The sequence below is a fragment of the Abramis brama genome, assembly GCF_963993115.1.
Source record: "Abramis brama genome assembly, chromosome: 20".
In the NCBI taxonomy this organism is placed as follows: Eukaryota; Metazoa; Chordata; class Actinopteri; order Cypriniformes; family Leuciscidae; genus Abramis; species Abramis brama.
In genome coordinates, this window is record NC_139982.1 from 23304560 (window position 1) to 23332556 (window position 27997).

Sequence of the window (27997 nt, forward strand, 5' to 3'; positions counted from 1 at the left end):
CTCAGGGCTGTACCAGCAGGGAGCAGCGCGTCAAGCACTGGTTCCACTTAACATTTGGGATGTGCAAAGACTTAAAGGGCCCCTATTATGGATTTTTGAAAATTACCTTTCATGTAATGTGTAACATAGCTCTAAGTGAATGAAAACATCCTGTAAAGTTTTAAATCTGAAAGTGCACCGTATATAAAGTTATTGTCTTTCAAAAGTAAGAGTCGACTCTGAGTCAATGAAATTAATTGTGACGTTGATTCGTTGTGACGTCAATCATACAATCAGTGGTTAAAATGTATCTTTACCATTATACCACAGCAGTATAATCCTAAACGTTTGCTGTGTTCCCTTTATTTCACTGACGACTGCTTCTCAAATCTCCGAGTTCAATGTAGGATTCGCAAACCGCTTGCTCTTGACAGATGGTGTTCTCACTACTTTGAGGAAAGATTAAGCATGGAGCAAGATTTGTTTTACGAACGTTTATGTTACATCAGTCATTCACGCTAGAGCTCGGCTAATGTATACATTGCATACATGCACTGTTATTGATACAGTTTCCACGTGTTCACCGCAAAATATTACAAAAAACTCTGTAAATAAATGAGTACAAGTAAAATAATCGGTTTGTTGATGGACATGCACTTGTTAATGCTGATGGTGATGAATTACAGTTGCAACATCTCATAATGTACCTCAAACTGAGTAGTGTATCACTGAGAAATGTCCTGCTCGAGTCGTCCTTGCGATGGAGGTTCGGGTTGAATAACTAGCTCTTCCAATGTTTCATCATCGGACTCGCGCTCGCATTGATATGGTAAAATCGACGTCATTGTTCGTTACTGTCTTTAGTTTACGATGTAGGAAGCCTCAGGACAGCTGATGTTGTTATGCAATGGGCGCTTTTGTTTTCAACGCGCGTGCTGTATGCGGTAAACCAATCACAACAGACTGAGCTGTCTGGCCAATCAGAGCAGAGTAGCTCGCGGAAAGGCAGGATTTAGAGAGATTGATTCATCTGACGAGTCGTTTGAGAATCACTGAAAATGTGGTCATGTGCAAATGTTGGAAATTAAACAGTTTTTTGACCTTTGATGCATGTAAACCTGTTGTAGGAGACTCCAAAACAACATTAGGAAACTTTAAAATAGCATAATAGGGGCCCTTTAATACTGTTTCCACTGGAGAGCTCTTGAGTAAATATTAAGATGTTATTGACACTAGAAGCAACATAGGACACAGTGAAGAAACTACTTTATTTGCACACACTTTTTTCTTTGCTATATTTAATTATTTTTCTAGTGTAGCCTTGGATTATGTATATTTATAATCAGTACACTAAAAATATGCGCTACAAAGTTGCTTTTGCTTATATAACAATTTCATTTCCACATTAACCTTTCAGGGCAAAACAAAATATTATTCCATTATAATAAGGCTGTCAAAGTTAATGTGTTAATGCATGCGATTAAACATTTTTAACACATTTTTTAAAAATCCCATTAAAGCTTTTAGTTAATTTGACATTATAACTTTCATTTTGTTATGGGTGACCTCCAACTGTTCAGAGACTTAAGAGCTGATTGGAACTAATCAGAGTGCACATTACTTTATCATATTTTATATATTTGTTTAATTTTAATTATTATTATTTTAATAATAATAATAATAATAATTATAATAGTAATAGTTATTATTAGTATTATTATTTTGCAAACTATGCACACATAAACCTCAATACAAATGTGCAATAATTTAATAGTGAAATGTATTATTATATTGTTATTATTATATTATATTATTTAATTATCTGACATTTGCACTAAGGTCCGTGTTTGCATGCAGTTTGCAAAATCTGTGCAAGGCAAGAGCACTGTTGCATAAATTTATGCAGAGTGTAAATTTTAATTGAATTTTAATTATCTGAACAGTTTGCAAATTTATTATTTAGTTTTTTGGAACTGAATGCATTAACGTTAACTACAAAAAATAAAAAATAAAACATGATTAAATATTTCAAATAATATATTAATCTGTGCAAATAAGACAAACCAAGCAACTGACTTGAAGTCTTGTCATACAAATAGTAGTTAAAGACAAGATGAGATAGAAGAGATTGTTCAACATAGCTTAAATGCACAGAGTTATCAATGACTCATGTTGAACGACTGTACTGTATATGGTTTTCATCCTGAAAGTTCTCACAGTATTTTCTAAATGTAATGATCTAATCACTCTATGAAAGCTGACCTCATAAGTGACCCCGCTGTCAGTACCGGCGTCCCACGGCACCAGATCCTTCACCAGTCTCTGGACCCAGCCGCAATCCCTGGTGCAGAGGTCTTCCCCAGACAATCCCACGTTCCAGTCAGGGCTGGGGCCCAACATGGTCAGGAATGACATGAGATGACGGGCTCGATCCACCGAGAACTCTGCCGAGGGGGCGGAACGCCTGAGAGAAGATGAGGGAAAAGATGAAGCCAGCTGAAAATAAAGTTGTTGTTTCAAAGGAAGGACTGTACACAAACATAGTGCCACTTACAAGAAGTCTGTGTCATGTATTATTTGCTAAGGCATAATTTGTTAGAATCCATGCAGATGGCAATTAATCAAACTAATTGCCCTGATAACAAACCATCACCAAAGCAACTGTTGCCAATTGAGCGGAGCAGGCTGCATGTGTGAAGATGTTACTTGGATCTATTGATTAACACATATTAAATATTCATCATGAAACCAGCACCTTATGACTCTCACAGCCCACACTTGAGAGCAGAAGAAAGAGGAAGAGAGAGAGAGAGAGAGAGAGCCATGCACTCCAGGCAGATGAGAATTAAACTCATGTTTTGAAATCAAAATCAAGGACTATGCCAAAAGACAAGCACAATGTCTGCAAAAATAAAATAAAATCACAGGATGAATGGGGTACAATAAGTTAAAAGGCACAAACGCAAACCATTGATACTACAATATACTACAATATAATTAGATAATGAGAACTTATATAACCCCTGTAAGATTAACTTAACCCTAATATCCCTGACCAATGTTTTAAATGCAACAAGCTTCAAGGCACTTTATTTCACTGTATGTGGGAATGTCAGGAGGTGCAAAAGTGTTTAGGGTGAGGTGACCCAATGTTCTCAATTTACTTCTTCCCCAATTCCTCAAGCCCAGAATTTGTGTAGTGAAGTATCTAACCAGACAACTGTTCACTGCCTATTAAAGAAAATAAGAAAGAAAAGGAAAGACTAAACTGCCCATTTTATACAAGCTAGGTAATTTTTGTGAGATAATAGTTTATCAAACAAAACATTTAAAAAAAAAAAAAAAAAAAGTGCCTCTAATGCTTTTAAAAAAAAGTTATGGGGCATCATATTGTGACCTATTGGTGGAAAATGCCTTATTTAATTAGCGTCTGCCATTCCATTTCCTCTTCATGGGGTAATTTGGTTGTGGTAATTGACAGTCTGATGTTAAAATAGGTCAAGAGAATGTCCTGATGTATTGGAGCTGGAGGGAGGCCATTAACCTCAATCGCAAAAGCACCGCGGGGGAAATGCTACTCTCTTCAAAACGGAAGCCTTCGCTAAACAAAACCGCACATAAAATATTAACCGCCTCGTTAGTGAGCGGGAAAGAAACATCTACATACCCAGCAGGTGCTGAAGAGGTTTTTTTTTTTTTTCATGAACCAGACCTTGTTGTTTTCCACTAAAAAATACTCACCCAAGAGAGAGAAGACAATGGACAGATTTGGAAACGTACACTACCGTACACAAAATCACACTTGATTTTAAATTTTGTCATATGGGCTAATTCAATGACATTCCTACATTTTTAAGTATGGCTAAAGTGTCAAAATACTTTTTGGGGCCTCAGTATAAATGTAAAAGTACAAAAGAGATGGAAACTTACACATTAAGAGGCTGCCAGGCGGGCCACTGGGCTTTGGTTTTGATAACTGTCATAACATCATCACCCTGAGAGAGACAGACGGAGAGAAACAGACAGAAAAAGATAATTTGAATTTTTATTGCATCCTATATATAGAACGACAAGTGCGCTGAGACAAAACAGCAAGGATTTTTGTGTTCTACTTTCTTCAATTTATCTGTCTTTCCACCACTACGAACAGAAAAGTTTCTTTTCCATGCTTTATTTCTCTCCCTAAACCTCTGAAATATTATATTCATGACAATACTTCACTTCTGGTTGTGCGTTTAAGATTTCTGCTATTGTTTGGAGCACTGATCCAGTTGTTGTTATGTGATACCTGGCCCCAAGGGAAAAAGACACCATGCTTTAACAATACTTCACTGAGAACAAAAAGAAATAGCTACAATAAAACCTCATTAGGAAAGAACAGTCAAAGACACAAAGAAAGCAAGAGAGCGTGATTGAGACAAAAAGCAACAGACAGAGATCGAAAGGCACAGAAAAAGTAAGAAAGACAAGCCCTGTACGTGTTCATCAGGGGATGCTAGGGGCTGAAAGAAGTGTCTGATGATCTGTTCCAACATTCAGACAGGATCCTGAAGGTACCAGCTACCGCTGACAGTTTCAGGTGCAATACTCACGCAATAATAGAGCTTGTGCCATATCGGTTCATGTGTAGACTTCTGTCTGATAATGCACTGCACACTGAGAGAGCGTTTAGTTTAAATCTCAAACAGAGGCCTTGAAAACAGAATTTAAATTTCAATAAGTTTTCCTTTTTGTCCCAAAGCTTATCTTTGAAGGCATTGTATAACTGGTATGTTATACGTTTTTTTTCTCTCCTCAAATTATTCTTCACTTCAATTGACAATCTGACGTTTGTAAGGACATTTGCAATGACGGGCCACTTTGCACCAAATACCGTTCAGCATATAGATTCAGGTTTGGTCAAAAGCCACTGAATATGGCCTGTGAAGTGTCTCTGAGACCCCTGACTTAACCTCAATCTATAGGCAATGGGCGACCTGTCATTACAAACGTCCTCACAAAAACTCTTCCGTCAGATCAATGAAAGTGAGACTACTGAAAAATTAACATGCTGGTGGCAAATGCTCTTTTGATGCTAGCTGAGTGAGGAAACTATCCACACTCACAGTTTGCCGCCCAACATCAAACAGACGTACAAAGCGAGTTTGTACATTCCTAATGGCCTGCGTGAATTACATTAACGCCAAAACAAGCGATACAAAGCAGCATAAAAATCAATATTCACTTGCTTACTCAATGCTTATTGGATCGTTTCATGCAGATTTTGTTTGGGAGTTTAAAAACAGCCATCAGTTTAGGTCAAGTGCACTAAAAGTAAATTCGCTGTTACTGCATTTACTCTGAGAAATAGCACACACAGGCCACACGGGTCAACAAAGACATATTGTCGTGCATTCAACTTCTATATTTATCGACGCACTAACTGGTTCAACAATAGACCCACTTTGCAACAGAAATTTAATAACAGCTGCTACCAAACAAAGATCTCTGGAAGACGTAATACTGTGAAGCGACTTCGTTCTGGCATTGTTGGCTTTTTTGTGAGAAATACACAGCTGCCTCGAAGTAATTAAGCAATTAATCTGCTAATTGGCCAAATTGATGAATATATTTCAAAGAGGCAGATGGTGCCACACATGCTTGAGAATGTTAATTTACAGTCCACCACTCTGGAAGTTTCTTTCGCATTGGAACCAAAAAGAAATATATGAACTGAAATGGGCCAAATGGACTTCACTTCTGCTTATTCTGAGGATTTATCAAGTGTACTTAGGTTGAGAACCTGGGAGTGAAATCTCAAAGGAAATCGCCAAACCGCTGAACCAAAAAACAAACCGGTCCAGTGCTCTGAACATGACCATCGATTGTGGTGCAAAATAATAATAATACATCTGGGCCAGAAACTAAGTTCTTCTGAAGCTTTGTTACCTCCTTGAGGGTTTTAAGGAGGGATGTACCAGAGAAGCTTCAAGAAAACAGAAAGACATTTTGCTCAAGGGTGACTGGCAATTTTTCAATCTTTGAGAGAGTCAACAGCTCCCTATAGGCTGCTGTAAAGAACATATCTATCTTCAATTCAACTTTTAATCACCTTGAGGCAAGTGCACTTTTGGTTTTGCTTTGGTGTTTTGGCCACAAACTTATTCTCAATCCTTCGGACCGCTCGCTCACATTCACATACAGGTCACACCAGGGTTTCCGTTGTCCGGTAATTACCGGACAAAAATGAAATGTCCGACAAAATTAAATCTCTCCGGTCAAATTGTCCGATTAAAATTGCCTTATAATCCCGCCCCCCTAACACAATCTGAATTTGAGAATAAGCCTAAAATGTATAAAGAAAAAATACACCGACCTTTGGCTATGTTATAAAGGAACAGGCTCTACCGTTTGAAAGTTATTAAACTTTATTACATGGCTTGGTTGAATTCCAATGTGGAATGCGGTCTGTTATTTCTTGATATCAGGCCGCTGCGAAGCACTAACGGCGCCAGGATTTTGATTGTAGGTGGGCCTCCAGAAAACTGGATGGGCCAGTTAAAATAAGCCAAAAAAAAAAAAAAAAAAAAAAAAAAAAACGGGTTCCCCTTCATCTCCGTTTCAGCGCTTTTCTGGACACTGAGGACAGTGACTCAGTAGCCTACCTGAATTTAATGCGTAAAAAAAAAAAAAAAAAACCTTAAACAGGATTTTTTGGTTGCTTTTTTAATACAACTACAATTTAATTTAATTTATTGTTTAATAAAATTATAGGCCTATTATTTTGTTTATTAACAGCAACAACAGCTGTAAAGATGAAGTTGACGATCGCCATCTCTTTATGAACGCGCCTATAGACAGAAATGCACATCATGGATTACATAATCAGAGAGTAGCCTTTCGTTTTAAATTGTTAAAAAGACATTTCAAGCTTTCTTAAGATATATTTCATGTCTGTGAGGCCTACGCTGAGTTTCGTTAAATTAGGATGAGATGCGCTCCCGTTCACGAGCAATGCAAGTGACCGCGCGGGCGCCTGCATGATTAGGCCTATCGTCTGCTATATTTGCTGCTTATTTATTAAATACAGGCAATTGGTTGATAAAAAAATTATTAAAATTAAGATACAATTTATACAAAACGAAATTCACTTCAAAAAAGTCTTTCTACAAAACCAAACTTAATTAAGTGGTCAAAATCATGTCTGACCCGCTCCATGTCTCTCGATATTGCGCATCCTATCCTACTCGTGTGGTTCACTTTTCATAATCAACATAAAATAAAAAATAACATTATAATATTTTAACAAATATTAAACTAAATGAGCTTATTTAATGGCTACAACACATATAGTAGACCTAGACTCTCTATTTGTACAAATTGCTGCACATTCTTTTTATTCAGAATTTTGCACACATAAGTTGAAAGGCATTTGTTTGTGCATGCATAGCAAAACATATCTGCAACATTTATCAAGTTCACTGATAATTATGCGCGCACTTATTAATTATTATCTTAATGAATAATGAAGCAAGGACGAACCATATAAACTGCGTTGTTTGTTTAGAATGAAATGGATCGCAAATAGATCCGAATGAAGAAACGTACAAATCCATAGTAGAAAATGGGTCTCGAGTGTTCCTGCAGAGAGGGGGTTCTCGCTGCAGAATCGGATCAAGACGAAGCAGCGAAGTCGCCTAACAAGGTTACGCGGCTTATGCGCATTGCAGGTTGTGGAGAGACACTGGGAAGTTTGCTTGAGTAAAAACAATAGGCTTCAGATATTCTATGTGGGGAAGGGGGATTGGTTTGTTAATCTGTTGATTGACGCCAATCGGACGTTCATGTTTTTTTCCGTTTTTTTATTTGAAAGTTAGGCTAATAAACATGTTGCATTAGGCCTGATTATGTCATTTTTTAAGTTACATAGCCTTCCTCCAGTTTTCCTCAACTTGACTAATTAAGAGGCGATATTTGACCGGCATATCATCAAAATGTCCGGAAAACGAAACCTCTGCCGGTCAGTTTGACCGGCACCATTTTTTTCTAGCGGAAACTCTGGGTCACACGCATTGGCCTGTTTGTTTTGTGGATGCAGATTTCCTGTGTATCGCTGTACGAATGCTAAAGACAGTATTCCTTTACAGGGTGTAAGTTTAAAGTGTAAGTTGCAGGTTAACCACCACAGCCAATTAATGTGTAAATTAAAGTGCTCTATATGTATATATTTAATTATTTCTGTCTTAAAATGCGTTAAAATAACATTTATTGGGGTTTCTTCAAAGGTAGCGTGTTTTTTCAGTAACTGGTGATGACGTCATAAGAGGAACTCGCAACCCATACTCTGCTAGATTCCTACTGTATTATGGCTATTTGGAGAACGACTGAGGATGTGGGAAACCATCAAATTCTTTATGGACCACAGCCCTACAATTTTTAACCGGTCAGACGTGAGAGAGGGGAGGAAATTGCCAGGACCCATGGCACTCAAAGAGTTATTAATGCTTGGTGTGAGGAGAATAGGACAGTTCACCCAAAATTCGGTTGCCATTTACTCCTCCTAATGGCATTCCAAACTTCTATGAAACACAAAAGTAGATATTTTGAAAAACTTTTTTGTCTTTACAATGAAAGTCAATGGAGACCAAAAACAACACTGGAGACATTTCAAAATATCTTCTTTAATGTTCCACAGAAGAGAAAGTCATACAGGTTTGTAACATGAGGGTGAGTAAACAATGACAATGTAAACTATGTAAGAATTGTAATTTTCAGGTGAATTATTTCATTAACGCTAGACATTACAGGCAAAACCAAAACTATAGACCAAACTTTTCAGTTTTATTCCTATCTCTAAAGGGTTTTACAGAAAGGTTTGTTCTAGAGACGCCCCGATGTATCAGCCAATAAATCGGCAGATAAAAGCAATTATTTTCTCTATTTTTTGTTTAAAAACAGCCGATGATCAGTGCCGATTATATCCTGTCAATCAAAAGGGTGCGGTAAAACATGACCGACAGCAACTCACACTGTGTGTGAAGAAAATTTCACGTGTTGAGTTGGTTAAGGCAAGTTGATGCGACAATAACGCATTAACAGCTAAAAACAGCTACATAAAAGCAGGCTCTATTTGACCCTATGAATCACCCGTAGTTCAAGCCAGGGTTGCCAGATCTGCAGTTTTTCCCTATACTAAACATTATTTGTAGCGCGCCTCTCACCCAATAACAAAAATTATTCTTTGTTAAAAGAAACAAAGTGTCATCTTTCAAATTTTGTTAATTTTATCACAAAATTCAGACAATAAATGCGTTTTGGTGGTCTTAAATGTGACGTGACAAATCGCCCTAGCGCCTCAGTTCAACCATGGTGGTTCAACCACCAACCAGCGCGAGGCTATTTTTCCACTTTAATACAAATTATATCTAGAAAAACATGCATTTTATATTAAACTATTTCAAAGTTATATTAAACTAACCATATGTTTCTAACATCTAACCTTATTTAACATCTAACATTTGAACAGGATGTACTGTACAAAACCAATGGAAAACTTGTGACTTTGAGTGTGTGCGTATAAATAACATAGTATGGGAAATGAAACTAGACAGTCTGTTAGAATCTTGTGATTAACAAATGAAGTCATCATTAAAACAAAGTTTGCTTTACCTAGTAACAGAGGATACCTAGTAACAGTTTGAATATGAAGAACCAATCAAATATTGGGGAAATTATCTAATGCAGCCTGACATTTATGCCATACCTCTATACTATAAAAACTGTTGTATTCTTGTGTACTGTGGGATTTTCTCAATGGAATTTGTCTGAGATCCTCCGGCCTTGATTCTTCTTGGGAGAGTTTCTCTGAGAACTGCTCGAACACTCTCCTGGCCGTTAATAAAGGCATTTAAAGGACATTTGCTGAAAGTCTGTCTGTTATTACTGCTGCACAGCAGGTCAGTTTAGGGAAGCAAGTAAGTTAGAGTAAGAGACTCGGCCAGTTGTCGACGGAAGACGCAGAGAGCTAGAGTGTAAAGGTTATTAAGTGTCGATTGGAAGACGCTATGGGTGTCGATTTGAAGACGACAGATTTATTTATTAAGTGTCGATTTGCAGACGCTAGATAGTCAGGTTTAGGGAAAAATCTACCACAGTACCAAATGAGAGGGTTCTCTGTATAGTTTGCAGCATTATTTGGGAGAGATTTTTTGTCCATAAGAAAAAACAAACTATCGGTATCGGCATCGGCCGATATCATTCTGAATAATCGGCTATCGGTATCGGCATTAACCGATATCATTTTGAATAATCAGCCAAAATGAAACAAGAATTTTTAACCTAGCTTTATCTAATGATCAGATTTTTTTACATAATTGCATGTTTAAACAAAACATTTTTAAAAAAAACTTGTAATGCAAAACAATTGACTGTATTTTGATTAATCAACTGGGGAAAGTATGGTGATATCTATTCATTAAAATTCTTTACCCTATTCACCTGTAGTGTCTTGCCTTAAATTTCTCAGGACATTGAATCCAACTGTTGACTTTCATTTGCACACAGTGAATTTGCTTGTGGGCCCATCCGTGCTGTGCAGCAAATGAGAACTGTGTCACTCTGGGTCCCTGGCTGCTGTTTCTGAAAACGGGTTTTACACTTCACAGACCGTCGCCCCAAACTGACCCCGACCAAATTGCCGGGGGGGATGGAGCAAGACAGAAAAGGAGAGGAACAAAGGATGAGAGGTAGAGGAGTGTGACTGCTGAGAAGCCAAAGGGTCTCAGAGGGTTCTTGGAGAAATGCCTCCGGGAAGGTCACATACACCTTTCCATTTCTCCAAGCTTCAAAAGAGTCTCATATAAGCACACGGCACAATCCGACTGACAAGGCATGCAGCTTACATATTTCCAACGGCTGCTGTTGAATGACCGTCAATGGAGCAAGATACCTTTTGCCTCTTAATGGGGTAGTTATGGCATCTGAGTCAATGATAAATAAGAAAGAAAGACAAAGAAAATAAAAAGTTTTAGGAAAAAATTGTTTAAAATGTTGTGCCAAGTTCTTAGAAATTGCACTCATGTTGGTTTCATACAGTATGAAGAGAAAAACTAAAAATTTTATCAAAAGTTTGTATTTATTGATTAAAAAACATAGTGGTGTAACTAATCAGTTAAAAAAAAAAAGTAAAAAAAAAAAAAAAAAAGATACAGTCCTGTGCAAAAGTCTTAAACATATTAGTTTTCACCCCAAAAAATGGTTTTAAACCAGTTATTTATATATTTTGCTGTAGTGTCAGTAATAATCCAGTGAGATTTTTGTATGCATAAGGAGTCTGACAACAGCCGGTGCTCCACACAGAGATGTGATCCCACCATCATCGAGTCCATCAGTTATAACAGAAAAAAACTGAGGCAGACTAAATCAAGAAGAACTGCGGCCGTGTCTCCAAGACACTTGAAGAAACCTGCCTTCAAAGCAACAGTACTGTGAGAAGTAGGCACTTGTGTAAAAGTGCCTAAAAGTGAGAATGCTTTTAAAAAATAATGTCATAATTACACTTGCACATAGTTTTTCTGGCTTTGCAGGAAGGTTTCTTCAAGCGTCAAGCTTCAAGAGACGTTGCCACAGTTCTTCTAGATTTAGTCTTCACTGTAATAATTTCACTGGATTATTACAATTAAGGGCAAAATGAATGTTTGTCTCACCACTGTGTTCATTGACTTTTCAGTTAGTTGTCATTTGTCACATGTTCCTTTGTTCAGTTTCCCGCCACTAGTCTGTCTCCCTGGTTACCATCATTAGTTCATCTGTATCACCTGTGTCCTATTAATTACCATCATCTGTGTTTGCTATTTAGTTCCTCCCATTCACTCTGTCTTTGTCCGATCTCTGTTAGCTATGGTTGTGTTGATCCTGCTTGCTTGGAGAACTTTCATTAAACTAGATGTATATTGATCTGTTGTCTTCGTCTTCCTATCTAAGCCAACCGTGACAATTTGGAAATGCAAACTGATATTTCATACTTAAAAACTACAGCAAAATAAATAAATAACTGGCTTAAAACCATTTCTTTGGGGCGAAAATACTAGTGTGCCTAAGACTTTTGCACAGTACTGTACATATATTAATTTAAATAATTAAATAAAATAATTATTTTTCAAAGTAGATTTTTTTCATATAGTAAATATCATTAAATTTATAGAGGGTTATAACATGACACTGTACAATCTAAACTAATCTTTCCTTCTTTTTAATATATTTATAATATTTTTTGTTCATTTTATTTATTTTTGTTTGAATTTGAAATAATAATATAATAAACGGTTTCCTTTGAAAAATATTTATTCTCTAACGAGGCTTTTTCATCATTATAATATTATACCAGTTGTATCACCTTTAAATTATCAAAAATAAAATATCAGAATTAATTTTAATTCAGATATTAAAATCATGTTCATCATAGAAGATGTATTTTTAAATTATTTTAAGTATGAATTGTTTTTTCAGTTGTGTCACCCTACAATTGTGACTTTATGCCCCCCAAAAATATAAGAATTAATTTTAATTCAGAAATTAAAATCATGTTCATCATAGAATATGTGTATTCAAGTCATATTATTCACAAATTGCATTTTTAATGCATTTTTGAAAACAAAAATCATCAGAGTCATGTCACTGATCTACCAGCTAAACAGACCATGCTACACACACAGAGAAATGAGAGTAGATGGAGAGTGACAATGAAAAATATTGAGTTTTCTTGGAAGTGCCACTCATTTGGCAAACAGCAATTACTAGTCGTCCAGAGCTAGGCAAGCTTGTACTGAAGTTCTCCTCTGAATCACTTTTTCCAATCTACACCAGTTCTTTCAGTGTCATTGCTACTTATCACCCCAATAACCTCCGTTCAGAATAATCCTTCAACAGTCCTAGTACATTATTGTCACTTTTGTGTTGCCTTTTAGTTCTGAATCATTGGTAATCGTAACCTTGATCGGACCATTGTGCCCTGTGCCACCCGTGACCACAATCCCTGCAGGACGTGTCCATCAGCTGCTGCCGAAACGAGTGTGGCGTGGTGGCAGTAATTGAGTTGTGCTCAGAGAGCTGTCAGTCAGAGCTAACAACTCAGTGTCACACTTGCAAGGCTTCTGCACATTTTGTTTTCACATCTAACTGATTTCAGCCTTAAAGAGGTCTTATAAAGAGGTTCTTTAAAACACATATTATGTAAATTAATAGAAAATAAATGTCCAATCATGCTCAAAAGCTAACGTGAAAATTTTTTTTAGCCTATTTTTGTAGATGCTCTGTATTTTGGGAATTACAGGTTCAAGCTCTAGCCTTTGTTGTACTCCAGTGGCAAAAGTTTTAAATTAATATCATAAGAAACTCACGGGCATATAGAAAACTTCAAAACTATCTGGTCAGCCCCATACATTTTTGTAGAAACTAAAGACAAAGGCTTTATTTAATTGGAAGCTGTCTTTGGTTTACAGGTTTATATATCACACACTTATTTTCTATAGTTTGGCATTGTTTTTGGTGGTCTTTTTGGCACACATTATTGTTAATTGGCCCTACTCAATAAGAAGTCTCTGAAAATCCCTATAGGCTATTGTTCACTAATTCACAATCGTCTGCATGGATCTGCTGAAAGGTGCTTGATTTCACACTAGAGCAAAAAGTCCACCATTATTTCAAGTCCATTACACAAAGGCTCACTTAATCAGCAACAGATCTGGAATTGTTTAAAAGAAGAGAAAAGTTTAATGAGAATGCTTTTATCTGTAACTTTGCTGGTTAATGACTTATGCGACTTTCAAAATGGAGATAAGGCTAAATCGATAGAAACTACTTGCACTGTAAGAAACGCTAAAAATAAAGATGTGATAGTGAATGGTGAATAGGGCATCTGAATATTATTACACTGAATAATATATATTGAATATTGACACAAATTGATTTAATATTGATTATTTGGGGTATGTATCAGGAGTAAATGGCACATTTTCTCAAGGATAAAAATATCTCAACTAATGCAGTAGACTGTACAGGGAACAGCTTTTTCAAGGAATAACTTTTTAAATGGCATAATTATATTTCTACTCGTTTTTGAAATATAAACATTAAATTGCGGCTATCAAAAACTTGATGGACAATGAATATGAAGTATAGTGCATATATCAAAATGGTTCATTTTTCTAGCTGACTATTGACGTCTTTCCATGGTTGAAACACTGATCGAGCAATTATGGATTTCAGTAAGTTGTACTGTATCTTTCAACATACCTTCTGATGTTCATTCATGTATATTTTGTGTTGTAACTTGTAGTAAAGCAGAAGAGATGATCAGTTCACGTCCTCTCCGCGCTGCTCCCGCTTCGCTTGAACTGAGGCGGCTACAGTGATCTGTCACGCCAAATTAAATTAACAAATGACTCAAATAACTTATTTTGTTCATTCATCAACTGAAAACATCATGACTAATTTAAGAATCGATATCAGTTCATCAAAATGAGAATCGATTAAAATTGAAAAAAAATTTTTTTACCCACCCCTAATATATTGTTCAGTCACGAAACTCTAAAGGGTGCAGGCTGACAGGTCCTTTACATGCAGTCTACAAGCAATCACATCATTACCGCATGGCACAAGCTGATTGGCCTGATGGAGAGTGCACCCAGTGAGATTGCTTGCTCAAAATTTAAATAGTCTGGTTCAATGTTTGCTGTATGCTAGTCCTGCAGCGAGCTATCAGAGTTCCTCTGGAACCCTCCACCTCCCCCAGCTCCACCTGCCTAGATCTGCTACGGGAGCTTTGAAATGTAGAACTTCCATGTGTGACGATTATAGCCCCGGTCTCCTGTAAGCCCATAGTCATGTGACTGTGATGTGAAGTTCTAAATAAAATCATAATAGCACGAAAAAAATATATACAGGTGAAGACAATTAATAATTCTGACATGAAAGGGATGCCAAACAACACACCAGCAATTCAGATCAAACGAACGAAAACAAAGCTTGATCGTCCCTTTTTATCAAGCTCAAGATTGCTACATCAAAAGAGCTCATAATTTCATCCAGGGTTGGGGGCCCTTTGTTGCTGCGTTTACAGTGGGAGAAGAGTTGACTGTGTTTATGGTAATACTGCTAAAACGCAAGAGGGAAATGAGCTAATAATAACCAACTCTTACTGGATCCCCATCCAGGCTTTAATGTAATCCCGGGAAACGCAAGACAGGAGAAAATGAGATAACATTCAGGCTCTCGCTCTCTCTTTCTCCCTCGCTCTATCTTTCTCTCACTGTATAGGGCTGTCTTATGGATTTTGTCAATCCTACAGTATTTCTAAATTAAGAAAACAAGACATTTATATAACAAATGTATTTTCAAATTCTCTCTCTTTTTTCCATTTTGCCTGCAACAACATTCAATCGGACCCGAGGCGTTGTTTCAGTCGAAAGTCTCCATATAAAATTCTCAGTCGTTCAGTCTGTCGGTGATGAAGGAGAGGTGAGGCCAACAGCTGGCAGGCATCGGGAAAATGTCACAACTCACTGGCATTTATAATATCTGAGCTATCCCACACAGAAACGTCTTTAACTTTGAATGTATAAGTTTCAAACAGTCTTTTAAAAATAGATACAGCAACTTGGGCTTTAGGATTCATAGGTTATTCTGATTGGTGTATTGGTTTATGTGTTATTTAACCCTCTGGAGTCTGGGGTGTTTTTGGGGTCCTTGAGATGTTCTGACATGCCCTGACATTTGTGCTTTTTTCAGTTGCTTATAAACATATCAATGGCAAAAAAAAATTACACTCTATTTAGCACAGTCCCAGTATGAATGTTTTCCACAGATTTAAATAATAAATGGTCTTAAATGGAGCTTAAAAAAGGTTTATAGGGTTTCAGGCTAAAAACTTTAGCTCTTTGCCATTTTTAAGATTGTATAAGCAATAACTCAAAATAAAAGAGAGATTTTGCTTCAATTAAACAATACATTTTTAATCAGACTCCTCCAAGATAAAATCATCTTAGCAATGCTATCCACAATTATTTTATAGCTCTATATTCTTATTGTCTGTCAATCATTTGTTTTTGTTTGTAAGCATTTTTATGAGAAACATCTGAGACAAAGTTCATGGACATAAATGCCACAAAACTGAGAACTCCATTAAGTCTTGTGAGCTTTGAAAGAGCAACTGCAGAGCTGTAAAATCATCTTCTGAGCATTTCATTAATCAATGGTTTTGGCCATAAGTGTGCAGAGATATGACTGTCTACACTCCAGTTCTCTCTCTCCTCTGCAGGGAAACTGAATTTTTTTTTCAGAATTAAAGGTGCCATTTACACGACACCATTTTCAACGAAAAACGGAACACTTTTTATGAGTTTTGGACGTTCATTTACACGACAACAGCGTTTTGGGGGCCTGAAACTGCAAACGCAACGTTTTTGAAAACTATACCATTATCGTCTCCGTGTAAACTACAAAATCGTAAATTTGTGAAAACGGTGACATCATGCGCAGGCGTACAGCGTGTGCAGTCTATAGGCATGCACATGTACTGTGTTGAGTTTATTAATGCTTCTCCAGAAAAGAATTAATCAAAATCGCCAACTACAGTAACTTTAATTCTGACCTCGCCAACTACTGGCCTGGCATGCACAATACAGTATTTTTAGTTATTTTCACAGATCCGTGTGAACAAAGACTGTTTTGACAATGTTGTCGTCTGTACGCAAAACATTTCAAAAACGCAAAATTTCCATTTTACCATGTTTTACCATGCCTAATATCGATCTAGCTTACTGCAGTGTGCAACAAGTGTCTCATAGTAGCTGCTTAGTAGCGAACGCACAGAGTAGCATTATAACATAACTTTCAACACACTCAACTGTATCTAATATGATAAAACAGCGCTGCGTTACACCACATACGCATGACCGAAAGGAGCAAAGCGGTCGCCTGCGGCATAATGAAAGCTTGAGCCGTGTGTCGAGCTTGTCTCTCATTAGCAATCACTCCAGTAGCCTCGTACCGCTCCAATGGCTTTCAGGACCAACCTGCTTCATATTACAGTAACTTTAATAAATAATAATAATAATTAATAATTAGTAATTAGTAATAAATAGTAATAATAATTAGCTCATCCATGAACATGATTTCTGCCCAAGTCCCATCTGTTTCTTTTCCACCAGCTGTAGAGGTAAAGACAACAACTCCCATGATTCTGCGAAATCACGGCGTCATCAAGCTACGCCTTTGTTTCGAATAAGTGACCTCTAGTGGAAAATTACATTTTGTGACTTTAACTGCAGTGTGTCAAAGTTTGTCACATTGCTAATCACCAAGTCTGACTTTTTGTGAAGTGGACAATCAGCCATGAATTGTTGATTGATTGATTAAGTCAATCAGCCTTGAATTTCATATGTCGGTATAATATATTGACTAGAAATACATTATATATTTCTTAGCATTGGAAATATATTTATTTTATTGGAAGCACTGACTGACAAAATGGTTTCTGGATGAATGTCACAGCATAAGAGTCATTTTATGGCTTTACTAGTTTGTAAACATGCTTCAATCAATATATATATATATATATATATATATATATTATTTTGTCAGTCAGTGCTTCCAATAAAATAAATATATTTCCAATGTTAAGAAATATATAATGTATTTCTAGTCAATATATTATACCGACATATGAAATTCAAGGCTGATTGACTTAATCAATCAATCAACAATTCATGGCTGATTGTCCACTTCACAAAAAGTCAGACTTGGTGATTAGCAATGTGACAAACTTTGACACACTGCAGTTAAAGTCACAAAATGTAATTTTCCACTAGAGGTCACTTATTCGAAACAAAGGCGTAGCTTGATGACGCCGTGATTTCGCAGAATCATGGGAGTTGTTGTCTTTACCTTGATGCAAAAATCTAAAAATATCAGAATAACTTAATTCAGTTATAAATTATTTTCCAGTAGGAAAACTAAACTAAAAAGATGTTGTAATAATGACAGCGTCATTTTTCAAGTACAAGCTAATTTTTACTTTAAAAAACAGGGTCTATTGAATATATATATAGTTTATATATAGAATATAGTTTTCCTACTGGAAAATAATTTATAACTGAATTAAGTTATTCTGATATTTTTAGATTTTTGCATCAAAGTGTGAATAATGTGAAAAGAAAAATTTGTAATATATTTTTTTTTAATATCATTCATTTTTGAAAGTGTACATGAGGGACACGAATCGCACCTGTTCTATAGAATGGACAATAAATGCAAGTTCATTTCGGATTTTATTTGTATTCAAATCGCGACAATAATCTTCAATATTTTCAGGTAACTTGAATTTAATTATAAGAGACAATCATGTTAGTTCTCTCTTGTTGTGGTTTAAATTAATTCGAACAGATGTGTAATTAAACAAAACACAGATGCTAATATGTTTATAGGTTGAATAAATTTTAATTGGCTCTAAAAAGCCAGATTCATTATAATCTGTCCTTCCAATTACACTTTATTATTCAAAGACACGCCGGCATGTATCACTTGATTTCCAGCTATTGTTCCTACACTCATTAGCACTTAGACTTAAACTCAATCCAATTAGACAAACAAAAAATTGGAATAACTGCAGATGTTGCCATGTAGCTTAGCAACATGAGCCTTGGTTCTAGTCCAGATGGCAAAAATTCAGAGGATTACTAATTGGGCAGCTGCCACCTTAAAATCTATAGACCTTTAAAAGTCCCCAAATTCTGCATCTTGGTTGGCACATTTATGCTCAGGTCACTGTGTTACATAAAATAATTGGTCTATTAGGCTTGGAGACATATTCCAAGCTTATGTTATCATATTGTGGGTTACAGTCACCTAGGAGTGTGCAATTTGTGTGTGTGTTCGTGGAAAGAGGTATTGTATAAAGTGCAACAAGCTTTATTTGACAAATCCATTATGAAAAAAGTGTATCCGTCAATGTCCGTTGCTATACCAACACGCTGAAGTGCAACTACCAATAAGCAGGTGGAAGAAAATGAGTTGACTTTTCGTTGCCCTGTGCTCTGTAATTAGTTTCCGACCTCCCGCCGGCCCAGGGAATAGACCTACTTGGCAGGGAAATAGACTTGAAGACTAGCTTGAAGACTTGCGCCAAAGTTCCTCTGAAAGACTTGTAGGACATCTGCAATATGAGAACACACTGGAGTTCATGTTATCTTGATCTGAACATGGGTGGAGGCGAGACCCAGTCAAAGCGATGAATAATAACAAATGCACTTCCAATAAACTCTTCAGAAAATGCTGCTGTGCCAAAAAGTTTGTTTGTTCACGAGCTTCCAAAATAAATTCATAACGCAAAGAGATAAATTTGATATCCTGTTCTGGGCACCAAAATTATCTTTAAATTTAATGGATCACTAAAATGCACGTTAGCATCTTTAATAACATTGTTCAAAGCTTTAATTTTGTGTGTTATCTTCTTGGAATAGGCCCTCTGTGAAGATTACGTAAACTGTAAATAACAGGATTGTTTTTCTGGTCAAAATCTGCTTTTTCAACTTGCAAGAACCTTCTGTAAATTTTTTACACAAAATGAAAAATGAGAAGAATTCAATAAAAAATTGAACAGATAAAAATCAATGTCAGTGTAAAATAAAAATGTAAAAATAAATAGATAAGATATTTATTATTTTATATATAATATTAAATAAACTATATATTTATTATTTTACACACACACACACACACAGGATATATATATAGATTAGATATATGCCCTCATACATTTCCAGTGCAATTACTCAGCATTAAACGTTTTTTTTTTTTTTTTACTCACTATTTGAATTCATGCAGTATCCGCTTGGGAGTTTTTTTTTTTTTTTAGCAAGGAAAGTTCAGCTTGCATGTCTAACTCAAGCTAAACGCATTAGCAGTACATTCAGACGTGACACTTTGTAGCTCTATGGCAGCCAGGCTCCATACAGATGCAAATAACCTTTCCTCTATGTTGTGCACTACCCAAGCCATCTCACCGTAATTATCTTGTCTTCCGCACATTACACATCCAAACGCGGCTAATAGGAAGTGACACGTGAGGTAACAGAGTCAAGCAATTAAGATGGAGGATTAATGAAAACCCCAGTGAACCCTTATGCCCCCCAAAAAATGTCATTCAGAAGATGAGGACAATGAAACCCCAATGGTGGGAGATTCCACTTTTTGAAAGCATTAGGTAAACAAAAGAATGAGAGAAAACGAAACGAATGGATCAAATTTTAAGCCACACATTCATTTGTTTTCAAACGGCCGACACTGAAAGCGAGAAAAATGGCTTTAAAGCTTTTGGACTGAAACTAGATTGATATTAATTTTCTTTGAATCTGAGCATAGTTAAGCCTAACCATTCTGTCACAGGACATTATCAGAGTGACATAAATGAGACTCAATTTTGACTAAATTTGGTTAAACAAATTTGCGCAGCAGTACGTTCAAGCTACCATTTAAAAAATGCAGCTAACTATATTAAAGCTATTTAAGGGGGAAATATCTTTATAAATACATATATATACGTATAAAAACCAATTAGCACTGCAGTATTAAAATGAACTCCAATAATTACAACTAATTACAACAAAAAACTACCAAACAACATCAAAACAGAAGATCCAAACTTAAAATTAATAAGTAAATCGTTTATTTGAACTGTTCATTTGAATGACCTGGATTGGACTGTCAAACGCTAGAATCAAATGCATAGATGATCGCCTCATAATAAAATATGATAAAAAACACAGCAATGCGGTGCTTTGTATTGCTACACGTCTTGTTCGAAGTAGCTTGTTACTGGCAAGTTACAACAATTTTGTTTATGCATTTAGTTACTCCACAGCAATGTATAAATCTAAAGATAAAGAGCAGGTATGCTGAACAGAGTCAAAGCATTATAAAGACGTCAGTTATGCCGTGCATGGACGATAAGACCGATAAGATATCACTTTCCATATGTGCTACAGTGACAATTCCAGTAAATCTGCTTTGCTGTGAAGAAGCCATAACTGTCTCCATCACGCTTATAAAAGCAGACATGATAACGTACATATACCTCAGGCTAGATTAACCCAGATGGGAATACATTCTCTCGAATTCTGAGGACATTAATCCAAAGATTACAATCAAAAACAAATCATCTACTATGCACAAACCATTTGACCAAACAGGCAAACAATCTTCAGATTTCATGTCCTGAAGCCCCACAGACTTTCATTTTCTATGGGTGTTTTTGTATCTTGTTTGTAATTAGTTTCTCTTGTATGAGAGCAGTCTGATACCTCCCACTTTAAAAACGTACGTTCAATAAAATGATTAAACAAAAATGAAAAGAAAGGCTATTGGGAGGAAAAAAAGCGATGTTTAATCATTTTGTTTTCCAAATGCAATGCCACAGAGCCCCCCGAGCGAAAAGTTCAGACGTAATTGCTAATTCATATGGCTGGCGTGATATTGATTGCATACGTGTCGGACCACAGGGCAATTCATTTGGAATTTTCTCACATCTAACAAACAACAGGTGTGTGGTGTTGGGTTTTGGTGTGCTGTTGTCATTTGGGGGTTGAGGTAAAGGTTATTAAAATAAACGTTTAACACTGGGATGCATTTTTATGAATCGCCCTCAGGGCTGTGTGATGCATATTCATTGTTTTAATCTTGTTAAGGAAGCGATCCTTCACCATGTAATGAGCATGCAGATCAGATAGCTAATTGCGCGGCGTATCGCTAGCTCCTCTGAGGCAATTCTTCATTGTCAGGCTAGCGAAATTCCCAGATTATCTGCAGGCTAAAAAGTATGATTTCCAGTTTTGCTAAAGAAAATATGAACTCAGGACACAGAAAGGTGACATGGTCAGTAAACCATAGAAGTCCTTCAGATTTTTGTCTATATAGACCTTATGCGCCAGAGAAACAAGCGAGCGGCAATCTTTAGAATTTATTTGTCTTTGAACTTCTGTTTTTGTGGTAGCTCTGTATATTTCTATGGCATCGCTGTAAGAGTAATTAACTGGTGAAGTGGATTTACTAATTGTAGAGTTAACAAAAGTTATCATGAGCATTGTAATGTTTGAAGTGGTTGTCATAACAAATGTCAGTAGACCGGGAAGATTTAAAAACGAGCAGTTCATTCATAAATCTGTAAGATCTTACCTCCATGCTGTGAAAATACAAACCAGAAGACAGAACACAGGGGGCGTGGCGCTGAAAAGGGGCGGGGCTACATAAGGTCACTAATGTGCAGCATATGAATGTTTAAGAATAAGTAGATAAAATGTATAAAAAACAAAAACAAACAACAACTGGGCAACATGGTTGCAAATAATAAGGCTGCAAATGTAGCCTAAATTAAGTAGTATTTACGCTTTGGATAAACTTATATTTCCCATAAATACAAAGAAAAAATAGCATTATCTCTTCTCAAATATTTTTCTCACATTCTCTGACGAGTTCAGTGAAACAAAACTTCTTCTGATATAATAACCGGGGAAAATAGAACTATCACAGCAAGACAGTTTGTTTGTGATTATGCAAACAATAATTTAAATGTATTAGCTTGTATTAGCAACAACCTTTCATCCCTGATTATTTCTACTTGCACAACTACTTCACAAACTAACACAAAGGCTTCATTTGCACTGCATTTTTTTTTTTTCAACAAAGGCTATGCCTGACTTATATAGCACTGTGACTGAATCAGCACATTACCTTATTCTTATGTGGGATTTAGCCATTTAACCTTAGCTACCTGCTTTTGTAATTGCCACTTATGTAATACAAACTTTCTTTTCTCAAAGTCACTTGGGTAAGAAAACTGTTTGCCAAGAACAAACCTCTTCCTGTCCAAATAATGTGCTTCAATACCGCTCTACAGGCTTGAGCTCAACATTTTCAGAAGCACCAATTAGCATAAATTGCTATTTAAATACCTTGATTATTCCTTGAGTAAATTAATAAGGAAAGTGACGAGCCACTGTTGTTTGTCCTGCATAATTCTGCCAATTGGCCTTTTAGAGATTCCTCACTGTCACCGCCATTATCTCCAAATGATTCGTGTCATCTGGATCATTGCAGAAGCACTTATTTCATGAATATGAATGATTTAAAACTTGATCTCTGACACCTATTTGAATATGCACACCAAAGACTCTGCAGTAGACTCTGCAAATTACAGTTCTGTCATTTACTCAATCTGAATGTTAGTACCAAACAGTTTTGGTTAACACTGAAAAATGTTGTGTTTCACAGAAGAAAGAAAGCCATACAGGTTTGGAACAATAGAGGCTGAGTAAATAATGCAAATTTTCATTTTTGAGTGAACTGTCCCTTTAACTCTTTTCCCGCCATTGATGGAATTTTCCGGCAATCTATGTTATTCGGTAGGGGGCGCTATTACGCATTTCCTGAAATAGTACAGAACTTTTGGGTCCAAAAACAAGCGAAGAAGAAGCAGAAACAAGCGATATAAGCTTCTCTGACGCACATCTAAGCTAATGTGATCATCAAACATTCAAAAGCATATAAATCAAAACTGCCTAACATTACCGAATGAAATGTCGAACCCAGGAAGAGTAATGACTGTACAAGCTTTGGGAGTGTTGATGGAATCGATCTGTTTTGATTGTAGTTCTGAATTTGAATTAAAAAACGTAGTCTTTGACAAAAAGACTGCATAAAGCTAGATTTAAAAAATAATTATTATTATTCTAAGCTCTGTTCATTCTTTTGATATATTGCATATTCAGATTTTCATACAACAAAATATTCTGGGGGCCATGAAAGTTTTGTGAAAATGATCACAAATGCTGGTGCTGGCTGGCAAAATAATAATAATAATAATTATGCTGAAAGGGAAATTGTTAATGGACAAAACCCACTGTAAAAAGTTAGAATGAACTTATCTGCCTGAATGACACTGCATTATTAATGAAACCTGACACAAATAAATCAGCCGATGTCTGTTCACAAAACACCCTAATGAGTTCAGAGCTGAGAGAGAGATCTATCTAGATCCACCCACCAGTAAATACTGACAATTTCTGTCTGATCCTATAAATATCCCAAAAAAGTCATAAAATATACACAACCATTCAAAAGTTCGGTGTTGGTGAGATTTTTTAATGTTTTTGAAAGAAGTCTTATGCTCTCTAAGGCTGCATTTATTTGATAAAAAATACAGTAAAAACTTGAAACGGATATCCTGATAAATTGTAAATGTCGCATTTCACTTTTGATCTATTTGTTTTTTATGTATTAATTTCTTTAAAAAAATCTTACTGACCCCAAACTTTTGAATAAAACCCACAGTAACTTTTTTTAACAAATCAATATAGTTGTATTATACTAATAATAATTATTTTAATAACTATATAATAATTATGTTTACAACTTACTGTTTATATTTTGTGATTTCATGAAGCAAAATCACCTTCATAAAATCCACATTAATTTATGAAATGAGATCATAGTTTTTATGTTCTAAGCACTGAAGTGAGTTTTCCATCCGAGCATCTGGTGCATCTCAAAATGATAAGACAGAACAGCACAACTAAAGTGTCATCACTGCCTTAAAGACATCTGACACCTCCGGGAAAGTGTGTTTCTTTGACGTCAGGTTTTGTACTTCCTGCTTTTCGAGACAGGCTGAAAAAAGAGCTGCGATGGACCTCCTGACCCGACAGATGTGGCTCGGCACAAACCCAGCTGTCCAGTCCGCCCTGAACCTTGATTTAAATCTGAATCAAACAAGCGATCAAGTCATCTCAGGAAACATTTCAGTTTAGTTAATCGACTTAATTTGAAGAATTTTTTTTATTACATTTATAATGGCACACTTGATTTAGTGTTAATGTACATTTTCACTCTCCTCTTGAAAATCAAGTGATACCAAATGCTAAAATGTCTAATACTCCAGTTCTGAATATTTTCACTACCCAGCAATTTGTAAGAGTTACGTAATAGCTTTTTAACTCAGAAGTGTCTAGTCCCTCTTCTTGCATTACTCTCAGTGAAGAATCTAGTGAAACATGTTTCAAAACTGTCCAAATGAAAGACCTTTACAATCTCCTCAGTCCACATCTTCCCCTTTCACAGAGTTGAAGTCTGTCTTCCACCTCCTGTCACTCTCCCCCTCATTCGTCTTGAAGCTCTACAGCCAATCATCTCTCAGTCTGACAGGACCGCAGTGGGACTATTATGGGTACGGCTGTGAGTTTCTGCTAGAAGGCAAAAACTGCTGAAAGCCTGATCTGTAATGTTCGATACAGCTTGGACTAACAACACATCCAAAAAGTACCATGTTTTTATTTTAAAGGGTACAATGGAAATACCATGTTTTTTATTTTTGGTACATGGTACATTGGACAAATACCCTGATATAATCATTGAGTATCATGGTATAATGTCAATGTACCATGGTACAGAAATTGTGAATAAAATTATGACCAAATATTTTCAAGCCAGAATGCACAAAATAGACAATATAGATTATTATAGTTTATGTAAATTATGGCTAATAAACATTGGTGTACAAATTCTATACAATTTTGTCTAAATAAATTAAACTAAACTAAATAAAAAAACATTTTGAATGTAATTAAATTGAATTAATTTTAAATTAAATAATTAGAACAACAGATGCAACTTATTTAAATTTTAATTAATTAATTATAATATAACGGTACAGTAAAAATGTACATGACCAATTAAATATCCAATAATATTGACCAAGATACACACACACACACACACAATATCAACAAATTACTGATAAAAAATACCAATAATAAACAAAAAAAAAATCTATTAACCTACTATACTTTGCATTTCTTTTTACTAAGACATCCATGGTCTTTTTTTATAATGTGTGTGCACCAATAAATCATCCAAAAGGAACCGGGTCAAAAGGACACTCTTCATTTGATTATGACTCTACTATTAAATAAAACTATAAACAATAAAATAATAGATAAGCACCTTTACAAGCCATTACATATCAAATTATTAATGGTGAAATTGAACTAGAAGTAAAATGACCATGAAGCTTAATTGTTTTAAATCTGCTCAAAATTCAGGATTGACGTCAGTGTGTAACAGGTGTGGAGACCTGCATCAATCAACAAGACAGACCATTCAAGTGGGCATCAACGCTTCAGACACACATTAGAATCGTAACAGGTTTTTTTTTTTTTAATTGTTCGCTGTCTTCGCTGGCCTTTTGAGTATGCAGGCTTCTCAGCTGTCAGTCAGGCAGTGTGTGTGAGCTTTGGCCTTGTCAGTTTGTTTTGTGCACTGTCTGACCTCCCTCTGAATGATATGTGTTCTTTCAGGCCTCCCAGAGCGCTACCACAGAGCCACGCAAACCAAATTACGGAAGATTACTGTCAGTCGGCCCTTTGCTGCCGAGGTCTCATTTACATAGGGAAAACAAGGCAGGGAAAGGGGGCCATTATTGAAAACGGATTTATGAGGGATCCCTCATGAATTAAAGAAAGTGCATCGCATAATGTGGCTTTATTGTGTTTTGTCCAAGTGCCGGGTTATGAAGACTGTACCGACATAGAGGGAGTCGAGGGACCAGGACGTAGCCTCTGAATCTCAATATGAGAAAGCTAGCCGTTCTTTTACATTCTTTGGATGCTGGAATGAAGAGTAGCTCTTGTTCCTCTGGGGAATGAACATTGTGAAACACTGAATCCTGAAATGTCAGTCTTTTTTTTATACATCTTTACTCCACTGCTATGGCTCACAGCATGCTAATTTCTGCAGGAACAATGTCATGGTCATGGATAGAAAAGTGCTCTTGTCTTAAACTATCGACAACATCGCATTCTTTAAGCATTCTTCTTTTTTTCATTCAACACTTGAATGTGATGATCGAGTACATTAACAACCCCAAAGCTTACACATTCTTAAATCTAATCCTGAGTCGAAATTGCATTCGGTAACATTAGGCAGTTTTGATTTATATGCCGTTTAATGTTGATGATCATGTTATTTTATATGTGCATCTGCGTGCATATGCTATCGCTTGTTTCTGCTTCTTCACTAGTGTTTTGATCTGGAGATTCAGTACTCTTTCAGAAAATGCATATTAGCGCCCCCTACCGCATTACAGTGAAAACACGGAAAGCTGGAAAATTTCGCCAATGGCAGGCAAGAGTTAACTCTTTGCCTGCCATTGGCGAAATTTCCCAGCTTTCCGTGTTTTCACTGTTATACACTAGTGCATGCTGGGAACAAGGCGAATGGGACTATTTGAACCCCCAAAACATGCATTAATTCACCTCACTTGCTATACTTGTTGGTTTGACCTTTAAAAAAGTATGTAGCAATAAAAAATTAATTTCTTGTGTTCCAGAAAGTTGAAAACTTTGGAATAGGAACTAAACCAAAAAACTCTCAAATGATTTTCCCAATATTATTTGCTTAATTTTTTTTTTTTTACAGCGTGGTAAGAGCTGGAGCCATGTTTTAGATGTCTATTTTCAATTCAAGTAGTCAAAGAGAGGCTTTAGGCTTTAAAGGGTTGTATGGTAGCGAAGATTCCTTTTAAAGTCTGTTGCCTCAGAGTCGGGAAAAAAATAAGAGCACATCCTGTAACATGTCAGATGTGAGTGCTTAGTGTTTGCTTTTCTCACTTGACAGACTTGGGAGACTTGGGGCTGAGTGGTTCGCAGCAATTTCCTCTGAAACGGAGATGTGGGGTTCAGATGAAAGTGAAAGAGGACATGGTGGGCGTCCCGGCCTCATCTCACGGGAAGAGGCCTGACAGGCTCTTAATGGATCACCCAACAACCAACTATCTGAGATATACTAAACTCAAAATCTGTCGAGGCATCATCTACAGTTGCTTGAAAAAAAAAAAGAAAAAAAAAATCAACATAATCGACTGCTAATATAAGTTTCTGCTGATGGATGTGCATGTGTTTCATGTGAGAGGAGCTGTCCTATCATCTGTTAGTAT

The 27997-nt window shown here is 36.2% G+C and overlaps 1 protein-coding gene across 1 annotated transcript in view; it reads right to left on the bottom strand.

The window, feature by feature from the left end:
- Positions 1 to 27997, bottom strand: part of spon1b (spondin 1b) — a 65811-nt gene that overhangs the window by 11677 nt on the left and 26137 nt on the right. Inside the window, exons 7-8 of the mRNA XM_084095722.1 lie at positions 3910 to 3974; positions 2242 to 2443 (exon numbers count right to left, since the gene is read on the bottom strand). Coding sequence (XP_083951848.1) covers positions 2242 to 2443; positions 3910 to 3974 — 267 coding nt within the window. The remainder of the gene's footprint in view (positions 1 to 2241; positions 2444 to 3909; positions 3975 to 27997) is intronic.